Here is a 26068-nt window from a genome sequence, read left to right as displayed (position 1 = left end):
GCCCCCATTTAAAGGGGGGGGGCAAATTAGTGCTTTTTTAATTAATTAAATTAAATATTACGCAAAATGCAGCGGCCCCTAAAGATGTCAAGCCCCCTGGCCCTCCAAACAATGGAAATTCCTAGCTACGTCCCGGAGGCACAACAGAGATGTGGCTGCATTTAAATGTTTCATTAAAATTCCAAAACTGTGGTCGAAATAGGAACAATATTTTAGCTTTTCAGTAAACCTACATGGTTAACCTAATTTAGTGCGTAACAAAGTTAATGAATAAGCAAAGAAATAGACAGGATGTAGCGACTAGAGAAGACCTTCGCCTTGCCTTGGCTAACTTAAAGCTTGAAATTTCTAATATTGTCAGACTGCAGGAAGCACAAGGTTAGCTTAATTTCATTTTGTAGTGAATTCAGCAATAATAATATTTATATTAAAAAAATAACTATATTTACAATTAAACCTAAAAACAGTAGGCCCTAATAGTCAAAAATTTAAACGGAGACTATTCTTAGGATTTGAAAGAAAGTCTTTACAATTAATTTTTGTGTTTAATCCCTGCAAATTATTTGACATAAGTTTTTGCATAATTATAATATTGGCTGTTTTTTTTTAAATTTAATTCCGAAGATTACGGCTTAATAATCCCAAACTGTGACCTACATATTTTCCCGAATTTATGCAGACAAAGCCTTTGTATGCTGGTGTTCTATTTAAGTTTTCTTTCCGTCTTTTGCACCTGTCTTCAATAATGGCTTTTCTTTGAGTATCAAATGTTAGTCCCGCAGTTTTTGTAAGAGCTCTCGAACTGTTTCTCTCAGAGGCTATCTGCTGCCAGAGAATGCTGCCAGGTACTTTCCTCTATGCCAGTGAGAGCGAAATGAATAAATCTTTATAGCGTTCACCGGGGAGGGGGGCACCTCTGTAACTCAGTCCTCCTCAAGGCTCGTCAGTCATAGGCCAAGGAGTTCACAACAATCGCCTTTGGCATGCGGTCGTCTCCCAAGCGGGATAAGTGTTATTGACAGCATAACAATTAATAGATAGTTGATATTTTGTTCAAATTTGCCTTCTCACGCTTCTTTATAACTGTTTTTCTTAGAGGGGGGCGCTGGCGGATTTTTTTAAAGAAAAAATTCGAAAAGGTGGCGGTAGGCCAAAAAAGGTTGAAGACCACTGACCTAACCGGTCCTAACTTATCTATCTGTTTTGTTTTATAATTCTGTATTTTGTGTATCATTTTCAACTATAGTATCTTTTTAAATTCTCGGATTAAGTTCTAACTTTCCAGTTACTCATTGTAGGTGACATATATATATATATATATATATATATATATATATATATATATATATATATATATATATATATATATATATATATATATATGTATATATATACATATATATATATATATATATATATATATATATATATATTCATTAAAAAAAACAAACAATTATTTGATTAATTAGTGATAATTAATTAACTAAGAGAGTAATATTGTAGCAATGAGAGATAATATTATAATATTATAACTTTTATATAGCGCTACTTTCATGCTAATAGCATTCTCAGAGCGGTATGCTCCAATCTCATTTGTGGACCTGTGGGGAAGAGGGTATCTGGGAGAAGGTTTTCCGCGCTGTCTTTATGCCTTTATGCACTCAGTAAACACAACTCTGCTCGAGTCGGATGTCAAACATCGTGCCCCCTTCAAATAAGCCAAGTTCAAGCGTACTTAACCCTTCGACCACGCTTCCCAGATAAGGCTGTAAATGTGCAGTTCTTTCCCTCATATATGCTTTTGTTTTTTAAAAAAAGTATAGTTTTTATTTTGATAGCTTAATTTTGGTGATAGCTTGTTCTGAAAGTTGTCACGGCAAGCTCATACACACACACTCACTGTTCATGCTAACACGTTCTTTGTTTCCTCTATTCCTAACGTAGGACCAAATGGAAACGTCAGACTGCAGTGGGACTCGAGCTGTTGGCCGAGGCTGGAAACTACGCCGCTGTCCAGAGGATGCTTCAAACTAACCCTTACTGGGCGTCCTACCACCCTCACGCCGCCGCTCTTCTCTCTAGCATGGACTCCCTGTACTACAGGCACGGCGTGACGTCACTTCCCATGACCAGCAGACCCGTTCTTCCGCGCATGCTCCTGCACAACATGCAACAACCTGTGGCCCCCTTACCGCCACCCCACCATTAGTATTTTATCATTTTATTGTATACATTACATTTTTCTTTCGCAATTTTAAATGTACATAATGTATAAACTTTATTTTTTGCCTATTTATTTCTCCGAAGATTACTGTTTTAGACAAGTCTTAAATAGATCTATATATGTTACAAATTACAATGATCATTTAAAATATCGATAAAGTCAAAACATATTATATCGTCACATAAAGTTAATACACATTTGAAATACTCAAATGTCCTTTTAAGACTTAGTGGTCAGTGCAAAGAGGACCGGTTGCGGTGGTCAACGTTAAAAGTAATTTCAGCAGTCTATATGTATGCATTATAGTATGTTGCTTGCATGCTCCGCTGATTATAACTTAGTAAGAAGAACAGACTAATCCATATTTATTCTATTTTAGCTTGAGCAGCGCTTGCATAAAACACAGTAAAACAAGATTTTTAAAAGTTTTTTTTTATAATTGGTTACTTTGACTGCATGTGGCAAAAATGGTTAAAGTAACAGATAGTAACATACTGTTCGGCACACGATCCAAAAGAGAGGTAGTGCCTAGCCAATCAACTTTTTCTTCCATTTTGTAAACAAAATATTATTTATCAACATATGTATAATAGAGCTAACCTTCGTTCCTCTTTGTGGTTATATTGTCCTAAAGCTTAATAATGTATTATGGCGCAACTTTGTTCCGTACATTCAATCTGTGCAGAATGGATTATTATCAATGACAAACATAAGGTTATATTATGGGATCTTTATCGTGCATTTCATTTAAGTTATAAGAAAATGACGTTTTATAAGTAACGTCCTTTGTTGTTTTTTTTTTGTTTTTTGTCATAATAAAAAAATGTTGCTTTGTTTTTTTTTAATATTTGTAAAATATAGTATTTTATATTAAATATTTTTTTAAATATGATCAAAGTTCAACGGTTAGGTAATTTAGAAAAATAAAATGCTAAATAACATTGTAAATACTGACTGTTAGGCGACATCTTATTATGACTAGATATATTTCTAGACTTGACTAAATATATTGGGGGGAAAAACACTTGTTACAGTGTATCTATTTAAATATTTTTAAGATGTGTTTTTTTTCCAATGTTTTCTGTCAACTTTGTACGGTCTAATCTTCTATTCTTATATCTAATTAGGCTCCAGCTTATTATTATAGAATGTTCTATTCTCAACTCGAAATCTGTTCGGGTTAAAATATCAGTCTCGTTTTTGTTCGATTCATAATAGACAGAAACCAATGGCTGACAAGATGTCTGCTTGTGGAGAACAAAATTAGGGAAAAAAAAACTGAATTAAAATAAAAACAATAATTTCAGAGGACTCGCGAAACAATTACAAAATCCTGTTTGTTTGTTCTGGCAGTTAGATGGGTAGACAGCAGTTCTTTAACATCATACTTCTCTTGGACGATCCCAGCACATTTTATGTTCTATCATATCTACTCAGTAAATGTTGATGTAGATTTATTGTTTATATTTCATGCTAAACATAAAGTTGGATTGGAATCTGAAATGCAACTGTTTGTTTGTTTGTTTGTTTGTTCTCACTCAACATTCTTGCCATCACTACTTTGTAAATACATTTGAATAAAGACATGAATATTCAACACGTTAGACATGTTATGTTGTGTCTGCTGTTAGGGTCTTGTGGATGTTGTGTCTGCTGTTAGGGTCTTGTGGATGTTGTGTCTGCTGTTAGGGTCTTGTGGATGTTGTGTCTGCTGTTAGGGTCTTGTGGATGTTGTGTCTGCTGTTAGGGTCTTGTGGATGTTGTGTCTGCTGTTAGGGTCTTGTGGATGTTGTGTCTGCTGTTAGGGTCTTGTGGATGTTGTGTCTGCTGTTAGGGTCTTGTGGATGTTGTGTCTGCTGTTAGGGTCTTGTGGATGTTGTGTCTGCTGTTAGGGTCTTGTGGATGTTGTGTCTGCTGTTAGGGTCTTGTGGATGTTGTGTCTGCTGTTAGGGTCTTGTGGATGTTGTGGCTTAGTGGTAAATCACTTCCGGACCAAAAGCTCCCTAGTGTCCCGATGAAGTCAAAAATGTTTAAACATTGGGATTTTATCACGTGACTTGGGTTAAAAAAATAAAGGTGGTCGGTCGCTGTGCTGGTCACATGACACCTACGTTTATTATGTTATTATTTGTAATGTTGACTTTGTAGCACTTGTGAGAAAACAAATACCATTATGAGTCCCCACCAAACAAAGCTTCTGGTCAAAGTTTTGTGAACGTAATGTCTCCCACACCCAATGTCGGATCAAATTGAAACTTGCCACAATTATTCATTGGCATAGACAAGACATGAATCAATAAATAATTAGTCAATTTACTACAGGTAATTAACTATTTTGTTTGATACCAACAAGGGAAATTAATCCTTCAGTATTCATAGATACGTAGTTAATTGAACACGTTATTTCTCCCACATACAGTCTCGGACTAAGTTGAAATTTTGAATAATTAACTTTTTGTACCAAGCAGAACATGGGTCATTTAAAAATTTAACCAATTATTCAATTAGCTATTGGTAACTAATTATTTGTTTGGTATCGAAAAAGGGAAATACCTTATACATTTTTAGAGATATAGTTGTAAGTGTCAGAATTAATTATTTGTTTGGTATTGAATAAGGGAAATACCTTCAACATTTTTAGAGATATAGTTGTAAGTGTAGGGTTCTTCCCCTTAGATAAACTTTTTTTAAGGAAAAAAATATTTTGCTTTGTTTTCATCTTCATTACATTAAATAATAAAATTACAAGAGGTTTTTGATTTGAACATTCGCTTATATTGTAAATCTATAAAAGGGATTACTCTTTTATGGCGCATACAAGGCAAAAAAAAAAACAAAAAAAAATTCCATGTAATCAGATATCTCATTATCGAAAATGCGTTGCTAAGATTTTGTTCAGTTTCTTTGACATTGTTCTTGTGACTTATATTACGTTTAGTTTTCTTACCAAACAATCTAAAAGTCTCATTGCTGATTGTCCAGTTTGTTTTCAAGAGAAAAAGGAGGCCAAAAGATTCTTTGAACTTTAATAATTTAAACAATGGAAACAAGACCATTACTTGAATAATTCTTCTACATTGGCTGATTCGGCGGCGGCCGCCTTTGAGTTTGTATGATAGCACAAACTCTCTTTGTAATCTTGTTTTCTATAGCCAATATCTAAAAAAAAAAAAAAAAAAATGACACTTCTTGTTCCGAATCGAAGACTATGTGTGATTGACAACATAGAAGCCTTGTAACATTACAGTAACATCTTTCACTTTTACTCGTATCCAAAGAATGTATAGATTCTATTCTCTGTACCGCGATCGCTGTATAAAATATAAAAGGCAAAACAATAGGACGATTGAGTTGCAGAATGAAAGATGGCTAGCGACACCATCCTGCGACATTTTGCTGCGATATTTGCCTGCGACATCTCCCTGCGACATCTGCCCGGCATTAAAGCAAAGATAAAGTAAATCATTTACATCATTGGTCTCTTGGTCAGTACATTCAAACATTTCTCTCTCTTAGAAAAATCTCTTCAGAAGTGTTGGATGTGTGAAATAATTACAGAGCCAAAACCTCAGCAATTGACGCCATCTTGTCCGAATCCTTTCCCCTCTTCATTTTGTAATTATCTCATTCAAGGGGGAGCATTCTTCTCTGAACACGTGATTAAAAGATCTCCGGCAATTAAGTGCATATCTTCTAAATTCATTTAGCCACCACGGGACAAAAGAGACTTCTGCTCCCCCCCTCTCTCAATTTCCCCCCTTTTTCCAAGCCTCCGTGTTCACAAGAGTATTCAAAAAAATCCTTCAACAAATTGTCTTTCCCTGACTTTTTTTGTCTTTTAGTTTCCAATTTAAAAAACAAAAGGGGGGGGGGGACTTAATCTAATGAGGTAAACGAATGGATACTGAAGAAACAGTTTGAAGAGCAAATGAATGAAGAGTTAACGTTCTTGGATGCTGGGAGAATAAAGGAAACTGAGAAGGGCTGGGGGGATGAAGGATAGTAAAAAAAAAAAAAAAAAAAGAGAGGGAGATATTTTTGCCCTATACTTTGGTCCAGCATCATTGTGAAGTCTAAATCGGAGCCTGAATTCTGGAGTCCTTCGAAGGGCTGGACCTAACGAGCCGAAGCAAAGCGAGTTGTTAAATAGAAAAGTGGGAGATGAAGGCCAGACCGCATCACCGTCGACCTGACACCCCTACTTGAAGATTTCACTGGAACTGGCCGCGAAACATTTGGAATAAGGGTCTTGGCTGCGGCGAGAACTCGGGAGAGACAAAGTGAATTGGATTGAGCCGGCAGGGAAAATGTAATGAGTTCGAATTTGGTCTGCGCTCACAAAGACTGTATTTGATGGCGGGGGGGGGGGGGGGGCTTTCGTCACGGCTTTCGCCTCTTCTCGGGCAATCTCGTAATCCAATCAAACTCGTTCTTTATCTCAAGATGATCGGGGAAAGGGGAAGCTATTCCAACCTTTAAAACGTGTTACCGGATTCGATTTTCTTAGTCCGGACTTGTGAGGAAAGCAATGGCATTGAGCAACGGCATTCAAAAGGGCAATTTCCATCTTGATTTCACCAACATCTTTTTAATATCGTTTAGAGAACTTCAACTTGATATAAAGTCTTCGCCTATTTCTGAAAAACCTGTTCTCAGTATTTTACATAGAAAAAAAAATGTATTTCCGATTCTCTATATTTAGCTACTACTCTTTACCAGGCACAACAGAACTATTCCTAAACCTCAGAATACTCTGAAAGAAAATCTTTTCCATGTCTTTTATGATTTCAAGAAAGCTTTTGACAGAGTATGGCATGAGGCACTCTGGGCGACAATGGAAAAGAACAACATAAATAAAAACATAATCAAAGGAATTCAGAATCTCTTCAAGGAGGCCACTAGTGCGGTGCACTTCAACAATAAGAGTTGGGACAGGCTTGGAACCACAACTGAAGTAGACAAGGCTGCCTCGCCAACTCTCTTCAAAAAAAAAAAGGTGAAAAAATCTAATTTTTAAATCCGTTTGCAAGTAGCACAATTTTTACAAAGCTTATTTCAGCTCACTTTGTCAGTCTGAAAAAAGGTTTGTACACGTTATTTCTCCCACACCCAATCTCGGATCAAGCTAAAATTTTGCTCAATTATTTCTTTTACCTGACAACATAAGAATCAATAAAAAAAAAATTAACCTATAAGTTCATTAACAATCGGTAATTAATTATTTTGTATCTCGAACAAAGGAAAGAAAATGTACTCAACTGAAGTGGTGGTATAAACTGAATTAGTCCCCTTTATAGGTCGTGGTCTGAGGCTTGATGAATACAAGCCTTGAAATATAAACAATAGATAACGATACAATCTTTCATGTTCATACGCTCTTCGCTAGCAAAGTTGTTACCGTGTTGGCTTAGCGGCACTTTAGCCCACGAGTTTGAATTCAGGTTCTTCACTTTTTTAAATAAATACATTTAAAAAGCGATCACACAGATATACCGTTCTTTCTCCACCTACCTCTTTCCAACTGGTCCAGACCAGTGATAGGATCATAGCATAGTGAGAGAGGCTAAAAGCATGAAATTGCGCTAACAATTGGTAAAAATATTTCTAGATTTCTATTTAAATCAGATTTATTATTGCTTGTCTAAATGTATTACATATTTAATTACATGACTGATTCAAACTAATTTAGCTGTACATGTTCTTGTCTTACACACTATTGCACTGATCTTTTTCAATTTTTGTTTTAAATAATTAGTCGGCAACACTGATATTTTGTAATAGTTATAGCGTCCTTGAAATCGTTTAAAATATATTATGCATCGTGAAAAACAGCCATCATATTTAAAGTCATCTTGATTAGTGTTATTTTATTTCTTGTCTTCTTATAAATCTATTTCTTATTATCTCTGGCTACAAACCACATTCTCACGCAAAAAGGTCTAAAAAAAAATTATCTCCCCTTTTCGACTCCTCCCTCCGGCATAGCAGTGTAAGAGAGGAAGTTAACATTCTTTTATCAATGAATTGTTAGGACTATTATTAGATAATGAAGCATACAAGCGTAAGTTGTCCTGATTGGGTTGTTCCTAAATCATCTCCAGCCGCCCCCCCCCCCATCCCATTGGCACCTCACCTTCTGATCTATTTTTTTTTCCTAGTTCCTTCCCCCCCCCCCCCTTTCAATATTTCTTTCAACAAAGATGAAAATCATAGACCTCGTCATAACCGTCTCTTCTGATTCCAACGTCATTGCGACAGAGCGCTAGGACTAATTTGAGGATATTCTGCGATTTTGTAGCTAATGCGTATTGATACAATCCTCGCATGCGGCGGAATTAATAAGCTCCTATGGCACTATTGCCAAGCACCCAGCCGAACAGGCGGCCCCGAGAGGTAGAAACAGTCGCGATTTCCCCGAGACGCGTTACCGCTTTTGTCCTGATCCTGATGGGGAAATTATGTCAGGCAGCGCGATTGGACTCACTCCAACAATGGCGGCGTTTTCCATCCTTCCGGTCCTCGGCACTCTCGCGTCATCACGCACATTCACGTTCGGGCTGGGTCTGTCATGGCCGACACAAAATGGCGACAAACACGAGAAAGCACGGTGTGAATGGAGACGTGATGTCGAGTGACTCAAAAAATCACGCCCAAAGTGGTTTTAATTAAAGTTCGACAACTCTGCTCAAGCTAACATTTTTTTTTCTCTCCCATTTTATTTAATTCCTTTTTTTTCTCGCTGTCTACTTTCGCTTTTATTTTTTTGACGTTTAGATAATGGTTTAATGATGGGGGCGGTGAGAGCGACTGTTGGGTTGGATTAGTCCAGTGACTTGGCTAGGGACAAATTACGACATGACAGATAATTGACATTTGACACCACGAATGATAAAAACAGCTTGGAGATTAACTGGACTGGAAGGGTGGAGGCAAATCCGATTCTAATAGATTCACAAATACATTGGAGGTCCGAGCCAGATACAAGTGCATGAAGTAATGGATATTGACACACATAGCTTAGATAGTACTTTAAATTGAAACTTGAAGTAAAAAGTAAAGTAATCTTAATGAGATGATAACTAAATTAACTATTTTCAAATGAAAATATTTAGTCACCTTTTTTATAACTCAATTTCACATGTTCCTAACAAAGATGTATGCAAACGCGACATACCAACACATATGACAGACACTAGCAGCTGGTAACAAGTAGCACTGGATAGATCCACATGGAGAGAGAGAGCAATAAGAGAAGGGTCACGGATTGCAGATGCCATACACAACAGAAGCAGAAAGAAGGGTGAAAATGCAACTGCGCCTGGTGATTTCATATGCCCAATTTGCAACCGCAGCTGTGCATCAAGGATTGGCCTCTTTAGTCACACAAGAAGTTGCAAAGGGAAAAGATTGTCTCTCGAGACGTAAAATGCCACAGAGTAACAAAGATAAGAGCACCAAATTAGTCTGTCGCGAATATAAAAGTACATGGAAGAATACGTATTCTAGCTTTTATAGAATCAATTGTATATACAATTATAAGACAAGTAGGTGGACAAACTGAATCCATTAGAATAGGAAAACAAGTTGATGTATAATAAGTCCTTGATGTCAATTTATACTACACCTATCAACAACGCGATTAACAGACTGGATAAATATACAGTAAGAAAGCTAGAAACAACATGATTAAATATTGACAATGTTATTTCAATAAATCAATCTAGAAAAGCGGGTCTTTTCAAAAAGTTGATTAGAGCAGTCTTTCCATAACGATTGCATAGAATTATGATTAAAAACCCTTCACTCACGCACCCAGTCACCACCTGAGATGAACTCCGATTGGTGACAACCCAGTCACCACCAGACTCACACACCACAACATCTACACTTACGCGCTCACAATCACACACACACACACAAAATCACCATCTCAGCCACCAGTCACACACCCTCATAGTAACACTGAAATCAACACACTCACCCATTCTGTCTCTCAACCACCTAGATACACCCACACTCACACAACATCACACTCACAAACTAACACTCTCGCTCTCTCACACCCACCCCCTATCCCCAACATACACTCCATCCCACTAACAAATTAGACTCTCACACACTCTCACATTTATCACCGCCACTTACACGCAATCACACAACCTAACACCCAAAAATACACCATCACACTCACCCCCCCCCCCAATCCTCACTCAGCTTCACAATCACCCCCTCACACACTTACCCCCACAGACGCCCACACACACACACACATTAAAGACGAACGTTATTGAAAAGAGAATGCAAATTGAGTGTTTGTTATTGTTGGTCATTTGCGAGAGAGAAAGAAAAAAACAAACAACGGATGAGCAGAGATCGAAAAAAAAAAAAGAGTGCAAACCCAAGTGATAACGAGGATTACAGGGAGGAGCCCCAAATTGGAATTCAATCCGTTCGCGGTTGGGTTGGTTTCATTGTAGCACGGAAATGAGGTCTTGAATAAGGTTCGAAGAATTAATTACACCTCTAGGCCTAGTGCTAGCCCTGCGGTGTTACAGTACGTGATGGCCAGATTTTCTCGGCGCCAAACGACGAGGGGACAAAAAAAAAGCCAAACAAATATGAGTTAACATCTCATATAATAATTAATATTTCTTTTGGCTCATTTCTATCGAAGATACGCAAAAATATATAGACCTATAATTTAGTTTTTCTTATTTCTCATGCTTTTTTTTTTTTTTTGGGGGGGGGGGGTTGTATTTCGTTGGAACTAAAATCTAATTATTTTATATCTTTTATACATTAGAAAAATGAATTCATTCAATCTAAAAATAAATGTATAAAATAATGAATATATTAGAGCAAAAATAACATGAAAATTCTAATTTTAATTAAAATTATTAGATTTTTTTTTAAAAATATTTCTCTTATGCCAAGGTCTATGTCTCTATGTCTCTATGTCTCTATGATGGATTACAAACAATGAACATTTCTTAGGCCATATTTTTTTTTTTTTTAAAGGTCTCCGTTCTAACACTCCGTTCTAACACTCCGTGCTGACTCTCTGTGATGACTCTCCGTTCTGATGCTCCTTTCTGACTCTTCATGCTGACTCTCCGGTCTGACTCCCCATGCTGACTCTTCATACTGACTCTCCGTTCTGACTCTCTGTGCTGACTCTCCTTGCTGACTCTCTGTGCTGACTTTCTGTGCTGACTCTTCGTTCGGACTCTCGGTGCTGACTCTCCGTGCTGACTATTTTGCTGCACTCTATAATCAAGAGGCGATGTGGCTGAGTGGTAAGATGCTTGGCTTCCGAACCTAGAGGTCCCTGGTTCAAAATCACAGTCTTCACCATGATTCGAACCCAGGAAGCCTGGCTCGGAAGTGAAGCGCTTAACAATTCAACCACCGCGCCCCCATTAACGGTCACATTAGAGTTCTTTCAGTGTGGCCAACGAGCCAGTAATTCTTTTCCCAACAATATAGTGGTACTGTACAAAAATAATACTGATGCACCTATTTTGAGATGCAGGCAATGGCTTAAAGTTGTTGAGATCTTAACGAGATAAGCAGTTTGAACGGCGGCGACTGTTCCCCTAGGAGTAGCTGCTAAAGCCTACGTTAAAAGATGTGGTTGTGTAATACATACTACCTCTAGTGTAAACTATGTTGTAACATCTATTATAAGAAAGTTATTGTTTGTTTTTAAAAAAATCAGTTTGTGACAATTTAAAAAAATATAGTTGCCCAACGATGAACTTTCTTCTACAGGTCAGACACTAATTCGTTTGGGTTATCTGCGGTTCAGTTCAAATTTGTAGTTTTTTTTTGTTTTTTTGTTTTTTCAAATTTCTCCACAGTTTGATCATTAAGGAGGCGCTGAAGCTGAGCGGTAAAGCGCTAGGCTTTTGAACCAGGGGTCACGGGATCGAATCCTAGTGAAACTGGGATTTTCAATTTCGGGATCCTTAAAGCGCCAGTGAGTCCACCCATCTCTAATGGGTACCTGACATTAGTTGGGGAAAAGTAAAAACGTTGGTCGTTGTGCTGGCCACATGATAACCTCGTAAACCGTTTGTCATAGAAACAGATGACCTTTACATCATCTTCCGTACACTCTATATCAAAGAAAAAGTTACTATGGAGAACACGGAGGTAATAAGATACACTAGATCACTTTTGTAAGTAAAACGTTGTCTCTATGTCCACGACTGCTGGTGTCTTCTTAGCGAGACAAGTGGAAAGCCTTGGTTTCTTTGAATTAGTTATTTCTGATCATTACTCCACGTGATCTAGAATCTACCTCCATGAAAGTTTGTTCATAGCTCCGGAATTTCGTTTTCCTGGCAGACGAAACAAAACTCGTTTCCGAATCATTTCCTGGTCCCATTTTCGCATAGCAGAATAACCAAAACTTGGGGATCCTTTGAGATGTAAATGTCCTTGACTCGTTTTCATTCTCTAGGGGTGTGACTGTGACAGGTTGGGGAAAGTGACGTGTATTTGGCGCGTTTAATGTCTAGGGGATGATTATTTTTGAAAGCTATCACACACCAACCCGTAAGCATATAAATCGGGAGCAGGCACGCAACGAGATAAGCAATGAAAGAAAGATACAAAGTTAAAAATGAAGAATATTTATTTACATAAATATTTACATAAAAGAATAAAAAGGGGAAGGGATTGTATCTATCTCTAATCAATGATATATCTAATCATCACTCTTGCACTTAATAAGAGAGTATGTCACTTTGTCTTCTGAACTTAGCTGGTTGTCCTGCTTGGGTCGCAGCTGGCTGTGTCCTGGCTTGAGATTCTGCAGCTGGAGGTGGCGCTCTAGCGGATAGAGGGACGCCGGTTATTCAGCTCTTGTGGAGTCTCAATCCAAAATTCTGATATCTGTAGTGGGCACAGTAGGGCGGGTGGCCGGCTACCGTGGGCACAAGTGTACTGCGGGCAGAGCTGATCTATCGTGGGCAGCGTAGTGAGCAGGATATTTCCAGTGAGTTGCAGGGCTTGGCGTAGCTATGACGTCTCGCACAGATCTAGGTCTATAGGGACGTCGCACCTAATAAGTTGACAGGTGGGCTGTCGAATAGGCGGGCAAGGCCGATAGCGCCAAGTAGTAGAGTTGTGTAGATCCACGTAGGCAGTAGATGATACTCAATAGTAAGTGGCAAGTGATCCGATAAATATGCAGATAATGCCAAATAAATAGGCAGATAAATAGACAGGTGATCCAAACAAATAGTTGGGTAGATCTCAGTAGGCAAGTGCAGGGCTGAATAGCACTAAGCAAATAGGCAGACACCTGAGGGAGGCTACGGATAAATAAAGACAAGTTAGGACATGTCTCTCATGCATCTTATCGATGCCCTCGACTGGGGTGCATTCGTCAGATTGGTGAATTGCTTTTGAGCACAATGGGGAGATGATGACAAATGGGATTTGGAAAATAGATGGCTGATAGTAGCGATATAGAAATGTACATAAAAGGAGAAATAATAATATAAAAATGTACATATAAGGGGAAATAATAATCTCAAATAATCAACACAAGTTGGAAGAGGAAAGGGGGGGCATGGGCGATGGTCAGCGACCATGACGGTTTGTTTACATACAACCGTCGGCCGAGAACAATGGAGCGCGCTTGAATGGAGAGGGTGTCCGTTCAAGGGGCGCAACTCTCGTTAAAGTAAAATGACTACATGGGAGATAATTCACTACAGGGGAGATAACTCATATATCTTTTCTAGACGCAGTAAAATTATCAAGGCGGTCAGCCGAGATAAAGGAAATAAAATAAGATGTACAAATATATAAATGGTTGCATCAAAGATCAATTGAGCAACGCAGCATTAATAGATTAATGCAATACATAAATAAATACATAGGACATGTTTATGTTTTCTACTTACGACAGTGAGAAATACACAATGCACTAATTAAATATAAATGAAATAATAAAATACACATGATAATATCCTTTGAGAAATATGCACACAAAGTAATTAAGATGGAACTTGCGATTAAGTTCGGCTTACCACCAGGTATTCCTCTAGGAGTGAGAATAAATGATATAGTAGTCCAGACTCGATTGCTCAGCCAGAATGAGAAATAAGAGGGTATGGCTTGATTTAATTTACCTTATATATAGGCCTGGAATATGTGGGCGGAAACAGGAAATGCCCTAGGCTTAAGAATTACCTTACACGTGGGTGAAGTCCGACAAGAGTCGCACCTTGGAGCGTCACGAGGGGTGTTGGTCCTAGCAATCTCTTTGATCAAAGAGAGACATGGGAGAGGGCCGTCAGACATCAAAGGGACTGTGTGTTTATCTTTACCCTGGTCAAGGGAAGATAAATGAAAGGACGCCAAGGTGGCGGACCAAGTCTAGCTCGAAGAGGTAAAGGTGGGACGGGTGAAGAAAGTGGGGATAGGACGGGAAATAATTAAAATAAAATAAATAAATAATAGTAAATAATGATTAATGCTGTGATAAAATTGAGTGACTCTGACAGCAAGCTTTTGACTTGTCACAGTGACGTCGGCGTTGTTTACAGGTTTGGAGTTGTCGGACTTTATAGTTTTCCTCTTGTGATGAAGTGAGTTTGTGTGTGTGTTTGTATGTGTGTTTGTATGTGTGTTTATATGTTGGCTGATGTAATAGTTAGAAAGATTGACACCATGTGAGTGTATGAGATGTGAACAGTTCATCAAAGGAGACAGAGACAGACTTACGTGTGTTTCCTGTATGTCTAGCAAATTTTATTTTGGGTTCAGATATATTTTTTTAAATTTGTTATTTATGATTTATTTGTGCTTCCTGCATATTTCTCTACTGAGATTGAAGGAATGTAAATATTTGTAAATAAAAATACAGTTTTTATTTTGTTAAAAAATGATTCAAGCTTTCATTCCAGTTTGTGTGACGAGTCCTAAAGCTACAAGCTGAGCTATCTGGAGCTACATCTCAACACGGGCCCTACTTTGCAACTCTTTCTATTGTATCCCTTGTTCTAATTTGTCTGTACTCCTATGTACCTGAAAGCATTGTGCCTCGATAAAGTTAAAAATATCACGATCTGATTCTACGGGTTGACTCCATTCAATTTGTAGCTGAAGCTGACTGAATAAGTTGTGGACATAAGGGTTATACCAATAGGGTTTGTTGGACTAGTCTGTTTCGTTTCTTTGATTAAAAAGTATTGGGCCGGAAGTCGCTTTTTTTCCTAAATATCTTTGTATTTTTCAGTTCTCTTTTTAAATTAAACTGACATTATTATGCTATAATTTTAAGTGTACCTGATAGAGAAAAAAATTCTGCACAAAAATACGGGTAGTTGGGATATAACCCGATAGAGGCTATAAAAAGAAAAGACCTGAAACTAGCGCGTAAAACTACACATTTACAGTACTTTATTTGATGAGTATTTTACCCAAGATCTGTGTTGTTTTTTTAGGACAAGCTTATTTCATGTACCCGGCATTTTCCGATACACAATTTCATACACAAAATAATTGTTGAAAAAAATTTAAGTGATTTTAAACTTTAAATGATTACTTAAAAAGGTGTTACTCTAATCAACTTTGAATATTATTTTGTTATGAATGTCACTGTTTATTTTGTGTCTGTTCTAGTTTCTTAAATTTTTCTTGAGTAAAGGGGTCATTTTTCTCCTAATGGGTATACCTGATTTCTCCAAGCAGCCTTTGTAAAATATTGGTCCTAAATAATGCTATGTTTATAAACGAAAAATTGCATTGCTGCATTATGATGAATGTACGTGTAAGTTCAATATATTTTATATTACTAGGTAACTATAAATAACCGCATAAATAGACGTAAGTTTAATTTTTTTTTCTGTTAGATAAAGTCATATGGCAAATTTTTGTTTATATCCTAATTCTAAAAAGGAATAATAATAGAATTATACAGTAAAAATAATCACTAAGTTTTTCTTTTAATAGTTTTGAAAGTCTAACTGAGTTTGTGTTTTGCAGATGTACACAAGCTACACTATGAGTGAGTCCATCTCTTCTAATTGTTTAGAAATGAGTGCAAAAATGTAGGCTTCGATATTTTTAGCCTGAATTTAAGAAGTTACAAACTTCAAACAACTAATATATTGCCTCTTCCATAAAACTTTGTACTTCAAAAATAAATTGATCCAATGCTCGAAATCCTGCTTGTATACTTAGGCCCTATTAAAATCGATCCGGTATCAATGTATTAAGTAGCAATAACCCCGCAAAAAAAATTAAATGAAAGAAGATTGAGATATACATATATTTTTGTGACGGTACGTGTCAGGTGGGTTTTGTCCTCGCGCTCATCTAGGGTATGATGTACTTCGCCGGGCTCCTCACCTGAACAGTGTTTATTAACTTTATGCCGGGGTTATAATTTAGCCTTGGCTCGTCTGCCTGGGCACCCCTAACAGTCTAGCAATCAATTTATGCAATAAATATCTAGGAACGAATAAACCAAATATTAACGTATACTAGTGAATAACAATATTGCATATAACAACAAAGGTTTAATGGGTTAATGATATATATGATATTATGAGGCATACATTATGAATAAATATCAATAGCAATTACTGATTACATTCAAAGGGCTATAGCACACCTTAATCTCAGTGCCATAGTCAATCAGGCTTCACAACGCCAACACAACGCCAACACAACGCCAACGGGCAATAGTCACCTACCACGCATACATCTCAGACTTGACTCCAGCAGAGTCCCAAGCCTGCGTCCCTAGATAAGAAAAATACACTCTCCTTTGATACCGCCATTCTCACGATTATTAAAGAAACGATTGTAAAGCTACGACATGTAGAAGATAGTAAAATAAACTGACTTACCCAATACTGGGGAATAACACCACACAGATAACTCAATCTCAAGGCACACCAAGAGACACACCAAGAGACTCATCTCAAGGCACAACAAGAGAACAATGACACCAATATAGCGCATCCTTAGAAACAGAACTAATAAGACCTTATGGTGCTCAAACTAAAATACCCTACCAGATGCGCACGACATCCCCCCTCTCCCCCTAACTGGATCTTGCGAAAACAAGTCCAGTCTTCAAAAAAAAAAATTGAAAACTGAAGTATATAAACAGCAAAAGAAATTAGGACACATTGCCCAACATTGAAGCCGAAGAATACAACCTTCATAAAGTCGAAATTACAGAATTATTCACATAGATGATGTCGCAAAGAACAACATCCATCCTAAAACTATTATACCATTACAATGCATAATAAACACAAGCAGTACATATTACATACATATTCATACATATCAAGCAATAGCTATAATAAAATAGTCTTTTTGTGCGAATCACACCAGTCTTGAGCACAAGTCTGCAAGTATATTGTCCTCTCCTTTTATGTGACACACGTCGAAGGTGTAGTCCTGGAGCATCAGCGCCCACCTCGTAACCCGGTGGTTCGTAAAGTTCGTGCTCCGAAGATAAGCCAAGGCCTTGTGGTCCGTCTGAAGGTGAAACGTCGTTCCCCTAAGGTATCTGTCCAGTTTTCTAATGGCAAATACAATAGCCAAGCCTTCTCTCTCTATGATGGAATACCTCTGCTCCCGAGGCAACAACTTGCGACTCACATACTTGACGGGATGCAGAACCCCATTCACGCACTGGCTCAGTATACCGGAGATTCCTTTGTCCGAAGCATCGGTCTGAAGAAAAAATGGCAATGAAGGATCAGGCAAACGAAGAATGGGGTACCTACACAGATAAGCCTGCACCCTGCTCAAAGCCTCCGCGCACTCATGATTCCAGTGCACCTTAACAGACCGACCCCGACACAATAGATCAGTAAAAGGGTACACTAGATCAGAGAATCTCGGTATGAACCTGCTGTAATAATTCACCAACCCAATGAGGCTACGAATCTCCTTTTTTGTTGTGGGCGTTTTAAACTCTAGAATTTTCTTAACATTACTAGGATCAGGCTTAACAACCCCCTGCCCTACATTATGTCCGAGAAACTTAACATTAGTGAACCCCACTTCTAATTTGGCTGGCTTTAACGTAAAACCATTTTCCCTGAGAGCGCCGAAAACATTACGGACACTTTTCAAATGTGTATCCCAATCTTCACTGAAGATACATATATCATCAAAATAAAATACAACGTTTTGCAAACCTTGCAGCATACGTTTAACGACCCTATTAAAATGATTTGGGGCCCCACTTAACCCAAAAGGTAAATAGTGAAACATATAATGTTCCCCCAATACACGAAAAGCTGTGTATGGTTTACTTTCCTCACTAATGGGGATCTGTCAATAACCTTTAGTAAGATCAACTAAAGTAAAATATTTGGCCTTATACAATTTGTTAAACAACTCCTCCTGCTCGGGTATCACTTCAGCCGGGATTTGAGTTACATTATTAAGTTTTCTAAAATCTATACATGGTCTTAACGACCCATCTTTCTTTTTAATAATGACAACTGGGGCTGCATAAGGCGAGTTCGTTGGACCTATTATTCCCAATTCAAGCATACTGTCAACTTCTTGCTTAACTTTATCCCTCATATGTATGGGAACTGCGTATGGCTTTAATGCAATTGGCTTTGTATCTGTTAACGTAATAGAACATTTCTCTACCTTTGCTCTACCAGGCGAATCTGAAATGATATCCCTAAACTCATTTAGAACATCATCAACCTGATTTCTCTGCACAGAACTAAGATCGGGGTTTATTTTGACCTGCGCCAAGATATTCCCGTCTGACTTCTGGCTAACTTCCAACGTTGGAATGTTAGGCAGCGCATCTTCCTTAGACAACCCTTCAGTATCTGCGTCTTCGTCGCTCACGACAGACACCATATTGGCTGATAGAAACTTATTTTCATCACCACTAGAATTAATACTAACTACATCATCTACTTTCCCTACCCGACAATGATACTTCATAAGCCTATTAATATGGTACATTTTCAGCTTCTCGTCCTTCTGTACAACAAAGTTAAACTTTGACATTTTTTTGACAACCTTATACGGGCCTTGCCAAAATACAGCCAATTTATTGTCTCTTTGCGGTTTTAAAACCAACACACAATCTCCCGCCTCTATGTCCCGATTGGATGAATACTTGTCATACTGGACTTTATATTTTCTTTTATTTACTTCTTCATTCTCACTAGCAATAGCGGTAACGACAAGACAACCTTTCTTTTAAGTCCAATAGGTAGCTAAATACATTTTTATACTCCGTTTCTTCCTCTTCATTTGTAAAAACTCGTTTTAAAATAGACAACGGACCCCTCATTTGTCTACCATAGACAAGTTGAAACGGAGACATACCAGTTGTCTCATTAGGAACTTCCCTAAATGCAAACAATGCGGCAGTTATCTTTCTATCCCAGTCCCGTGGGCTATGTTGGGTAACCTTCCTAAGGAACGACTTCAAAGTCCCATTTAGCCTCTCAATTTGACCATTCGAGGAAGGGTGAAACACAGTGGAGTGCACCGGTTTAATTGAGAAGAACTCACACACCTGGTTATACAGTTCGGAGGTAAACTGACCCCCCTGGTCCGACAATATTTCACACGGCAGTCCGATTCGGCTAAATATGGTGGTTAACGCCTCAAGTACCGTCTCTGTATTTATATTACCTAGAGTCCCAAGCCTGCGTCCCTAGATAAGAAAAATACACACTCCTTTGATACCGCCATTCTCACGATTATTAAAGAAACGATTGTAAAGCTACGACATGTAGAAGATAGTAAAATAAACTGACTTACCCAATACTGGGGAAAAACACCACACAGATAACTCAATCTCAAGGCACACCAAGAGAACACAAAGAGACTCATCTCAAGGCACAACAAGAGAACAATGACACCAATATAGCGCATCCTTAGAAACAGAACTAATAAGACCTTATGGTGCTCAAACGAAAATACCCTACCAGATGCGCACGACAGTACGCACCGGTACGGGGTACCGGCACCTTTTTTCAATGTCGGGAAAAATGATTACTTTTCTTGTAATTCAACGTTAATTGTTAATTTATTATTAGTTGAAAGTTAGACAATCTATCACTGAGTACCGGAGCCTCTTTTTTATTTTTACAAAAAAAAAAGCACTTTATATACTTTCAGCCGACATGCCGTATTACTAAAAACACCTCTATGTGAACTTCTCAATCATCTAGAGCAGTGATGCCCAAACTACGGCCCGCGGGCCAGATCCGGCCCGCGACGTGGTTTGGACCGGCCCGCCAAAACATCGGCACAAAATATAAGGGAAAAAAATTTAGAAAAATGTATTTTTTCTATGATAGGACTCTAGCTTTTTGTATGGATTTCATTCTAATCTATTTTCTTGTAATATTCGTGTTAATTTTCTTTTCTACAAGAACACAAGGTTGTTGGTTTTTTTTTGGTAACAAGAATTGACAGTTGTTTTAGAGTCTTGGACAATACCGCGGCTGTCTAGAGCTAGCCGTGTTCTTGACATCTGATGTGTGTAACACAGCACATCTTTTCTGCATCATTTTGTTTCGTGTACGTTTGACATCAACTTGATTGGTGCCGTGTCGTGTCACATTTGTACGTAAATGAAATGGGAGAGCTGAAGAAACGAAAATTGGAAGTTGAAACTTTTAGTTGGTGGAACATAATAAGCCAACATGTTTGATCTGTAAAATGTGACTGTTTTTAAGGAACATAGCATAAAAGGCATTGTAAAACAAACCATTACAAAAATATTTTGGCATTGTTGGTTTGAGTCGCCAAGAAAAGATCGCTAAGCTATGTCTAGAGTTAAAGCAATTGACGAAAATATTTACTAAGAAGTCAAGAGAATGAGTCGACTGTAATGGAGGCTACAGAGTTGCTCACATTAACAAGAGAAATGAAGCATAAAAGGGTGCTTGCTTGCAATGATGGAATTAAATCGGCCTGAAAAAAAAATGAAGCTGTGCCGCCTTTCTGGCATGACAATAGCAAAACGAGTCGAGCAGACGATGTTGGTGAAAATCTCCATTTAAAAATGACAGAGCAGCAGATTTCGAAATAATTACTATTGCTGCTGGAATTGCTGCTGGAACTGATTGACTTACAAATCCAGATTTCGAACAATAATGAAAATAGTTTTCTATACCAGGTTGTCTACATAAGCCTTGCACATTTGCGAAAAAAATTGATGTTATGATCACAATGTTTACAAGCACTTATTTTAGTAGAAAACTTTTTCATGTATAAGACATCTGAAACCCTTGTTACATAATTGAATTAAGACGTAAATAGGCCTATTGGAGCCACAAAATTGTAATATAACTATTTAAAATGGTTTATTCTCTATTTCATTTTTTGGTATCTTTTGTTAATGTGGCCCGCGACACGAGTGTTAGAAATTAAAATGGCCCGCAGGCCGTATAAGGTTGAGCATCACTGATCTAGAGTCTTAGACAGTCATTATTTTAGACTAGACCTAGATTTAGTAGGCCTATTATTATAAAAAAAAATAATCAGTCATTATAGACATCATTCGCAATTTTATTATTAGGTCTAGGCATTGAAAAGTAAATCTATTAATAAACTATAAAAGATCTAAGTCTAAGTACTAACTTATTAAATAAGTCATTATAAGTAGAAGTATTATAATGAATATTGTATAGATCTAGATTGACTAGATTATAGATAGATCTCTAGTTTAGTAGATTAAGTATAGAGTATAGTAAACGTATTACACTTATTACAGTACTATTAGATCTATGTCTTATGTCTATATCTAATAATTAAAAAACTTTAGTCTTTATTAATATCTACTAGACTTTTTTTCTAATAAAAACTGACTATAGACATAGCGTAGGCTAGACCCGGCAATCTAGTCTCAAGATAGAATCCAAACTATTACTAGATCTATTCGATTTTTATATATAGATCTAGACTAGAATTAGATTATAGATCTAAATATACTAATGGAGAGATGATATGAGGTGTTAGCTAATAGCGTTACACAAGAAACAAACCTGGGTTTTTCTAAACTCTAATACTTGGCATGTAATAGTAAAACAGCAATTAGCAATTCTATTACTGAAAATTGGGCTATTCGCGTCTGACACATATATAATTTTTATGTTCAGCAACAAACCCTATTGTATATAAATACTGCAGATTGTGTTCTTTGTCTTTATGAGTAGACATTTAAAACAAAAGATTCAAGAACGGTATAGAGGTGAAGCCTTGGAGTTATGGAACATTTCTGGCCATAACTCACATGTGCTAACATTAAAATGTCATGCCCTCTGTTTGGTCATGCAGGTTTATATGTGTGGTGTGTGTATGTTTGCGTGTGTCATGAGTGTAGGTGTATGTTATGTATATCCTATGTGTGCTGTGTACACCTTGGTCATGTTTGTGTTTGTGTTATTGCATGTCATGTCTTTGTTTCTAGAAAGAAACGTTTGTAAGTTTTCCTAAATAACACCTTTTTTGTAAGGATCGCATGATCTGTCAGATATACATGTCACGTGATCTTACATTGTATATACATGTCACGTGATCGTTCAGCGTATATACATGTCACGTGATCTTACATTGTATATACATGTCACGTGATCGTTCAGCGTATATACATGTCACGTGATCTTACATTGTATATACATGTCACGTGATTTTACATTGTATATACATGTCACGTGATTTTACAGTGTATATACATGTCACGTGATCTTACAGTGTATATGCATGTCATGTGATCTTACAGTGTGTATATACATGTCACGTGATCTTACAGTATTGTAATGAAATGATAACGACTAGAATACCAATAACATGGCTTTATTCGACAAAATTAGACTACAGTAAACAGTGAATGAAACCAGCACGTCTAGCATACCACTGATGCAGTCTATAGAAACACACACACTGGACATGAAACACAACAATGGCCATGACCTTCAGACACGCTGGACGCACGCAGAAAATAAACTCAGTTACACTACAATCACCCCGCCTAAAAGTTATAGGAACATAAACATGTAAATAATAGTGAAGGACAGCGATATAAGAGGCCTCAGTATCCCTACAGAATACTTACAGATTTACTCTATTGAAAAGCATTGTATAACTATAAACAAACACGTTATACACTATAAAATTATCAGTTCAAAGTGTGTCATATTAAGCCTACAGATACTGAGTTAGAACTTGTGATATGGAAAAATAATTAAATAAATGTTAGACCTTATAATTAGGTCTGCTTGTTCTTGGTCTTAGGTTATATCTACCAGGACCAATACTGCCGTCGCTTGGAGTTGGTGACATCGGCGGCTCTCTAACAGGAGACTCAGCCCCTGCATTTACTTCTTCTTGATGTCCATTTTCCCCTTGTTGTACATATGTGTTAGGAGCAGCCATTGGTTCTATAGTCACATGGTCAGTAGGCACCTGCATCTGTGTTATAGGGTTTGTCTCCGGCTCAAAGTCTTCATGTTCCATATGTTGATACACCTCTGATTCTCCCTCTCTTGGAACGGGGGCCAAATGTCGTAATGACACTGTTTCTTCTCTTCCATCAGGAAGTCTTACAATGGCATACTGTGGGTTGCATGTAATTAAGTCCACAGCTATTGTACCATCGTCATATTTTGATGCACGGACTCCCTTTTTTAACAACACTTTTCCTGGTTGAGCTAACCATGTCGGGAGTGATTTGCCGAAGGTGGACCTGCGATAGAACTTGAATATTCTCTCGTGAGGTGTCTCGTTTGTAGCGGTACAGAGCAGAGAACGAAGAGAGTGCAGGGCTTGGTTTAACGCCTGCTCCCATTTGGAAACCGGGAGTCCTTGAGTTTTTAAGGCCAGAGTTATAGCTTTCCATAATGACCCGTTTAGCCTTTCTACTTGAGAGTTCCCTCTGGGATTATAAGGGGTCGTCCTGCTTGTGGCCACCCCTCTCTCGTGTAAAAATTCCTGCACCTCTCTTGACATGAATGAGGTACCTCTATCAGAGTGTACATAGTCAGGCATTCCGAATAGTCCAAATAAATTATCTAGACATCTGATTACTGTTGAAGCCGACATATCAGAACAGGCGTATGCAAACGGGAATCTTGAAAATTCGTCAACTATAGTTAGCAGGTATGTGTTCCGAGATGTAGAAGGGAGCGGTCCTTTGAAGTCCATACTTAGTCTCTGGAAAGATTGCATCGCCTTAATTAGAGTTCCATTAGAATTACTGAAATATCTGGGTTTTACTTCGGCACAGATTCTGCACTGGTTGACAACCAGCCTAACATCTTCACAAGAGAAAGGTAAGTTTTTCGCTCGCACTAAATGCCATAGTCTTGTTACTCCCGGATGACACAGAGAGTCATGGAGCAGTTTCAATTCATTTCGACTCATAGCTGACACACACCCGTTTCTAGAAAACGTATCAGCCGCTACATTGTGTTTGCCTGGTCTATACAAGACATCACGTGATCTTTCGGTGTATATGCATGTCACGTGTTCTTGTAGTGTGTATAGATGTTACATGATCTTACAGTATATATATATACATGTTACGAAATCTTACAGTATATATCCATGTCACATAATCTTTCGGTGTTTGTGCATGCCACGTAATCTTGCAGTGTATATACATGTCACGTGATCTTACAGTGTATATACATGTCACGTAATCTTACAATGTATATGCATGTCACGTGATCTTACAGTATATATGTACGTCACGTGATCTTATAGTTTATATGCATGTCACGTGATCTTATAGTGTATATACTTGTCACGCTATCTTACATTGTATATAAACATGTCAATTGATCTTACAGTATATATACATGTCACGTGATCTTACAGTATATATACATGTTACGCGATCTTACAGTAAATACATGTCGCGTGATCTTTCGGTGTATATGCATGTCACGTGACCTTGCAGTGTGTATACATGTTACGTGATCTTACAGTATATATGCATGTCACGTAATCTTTCGGTGTATATGCATGTCACGTGATCTTGCAGTGTGTATACATGTTACGTGATCTTACAGTATATATACAGGTCACGTAATCTTTTGGTGTATATGCATGCCACGTAAACTTGCAGTGTATATAGATGTCACGTGATCTTACAGTGTATATACATGTCACGTGATCTTACAGTGTATATACATGTTATGTGATCTTACAGTATATATTCATGTTACGTGATCTTACAGTATATATACAGGTCACTTATCTTTTGGTGTATATGCATGCCACGTAAACTTGCATTGTATATAGATGTCACGTGATCTTACAGTGTATATACATGTCACGTGATCTTACAGTGTGTATATATATATATATATATATATATATATATATATATATATATATATATATATATATATATATATACATGTTACGTGATCTTACAGTATATATATACATGTTACGTGATCTTACAGTATATATACAGGTCACGTAATCTTTTGGTGTATATGCATGCCACGTAATCTTGCAGTGTGTATACATGTTACGTGATGTTACAGTATATATACATGTCACGTGATCTTACAGTATATATGCATATCACGTAATCTTTCGGTGTATATGCATGCCACGTAATCTTGCAGTATATATTGTGATGTTGCTTGTTCAGACTGTCTTGAGGTCAACTATGGATGACTGTTGAATTTCAACTAATTACTCTGCAAGCGTTTGTGTATAATTGTTCGGGTGTATTCCGTGTAGTTGAACAACAAGCCAGACAAACAAATAAACATCTGTTTTAACTAGTGAAGAGATGTAGTCAACACTGATAAACAACTTCACATAGATTTATTCTAATAAAAGGCCACA

The 26068-nt window shown here is 37.5% G+C and overlaps 1 protein-coding gene across 1 annotated transcript in view; it reads left to right on the top strand.

Moving 5' to 3' along the window:
• Positions 1 to 4401, top strand: part of LOC106069092 (homeobox protein Hmx-like) — a 74259-nt gene extending 69858 nt beyond the window's left edge. Inside the window, exon 4 of the mRNA XM_056040453.1 lies at positions 1945 to 4401. Within this exon, the coding sequence (XP_055896428.1) occupies positions 1945 to 2209 (265 nt within the window). The 3' untranslated portion in view covers positions 2210 to 4401. The remainder of the gene's footprint in view (positions 1 to 1944) is intronic.
• Positions 4402 to 26068: the final 21667 nt, after the last annotated feature.

Source organism: Biomphalaria glabrata, chromosome 9, assembly GCF_947242115.1.
Source record: "Biomphalaria glabrata chromosome 9, xgBioGlab47.1, whole genome shotgun sequence".
Lineage (NCBI taxonomy): Eukaryota > Metazoa > Mollusca > Gastropoda > Planorbidae > Biomphalaria > Biomphalaria glabrata.
This window is presented reverse-complemented; position numbering and strand designations above follow the sequence as displayed.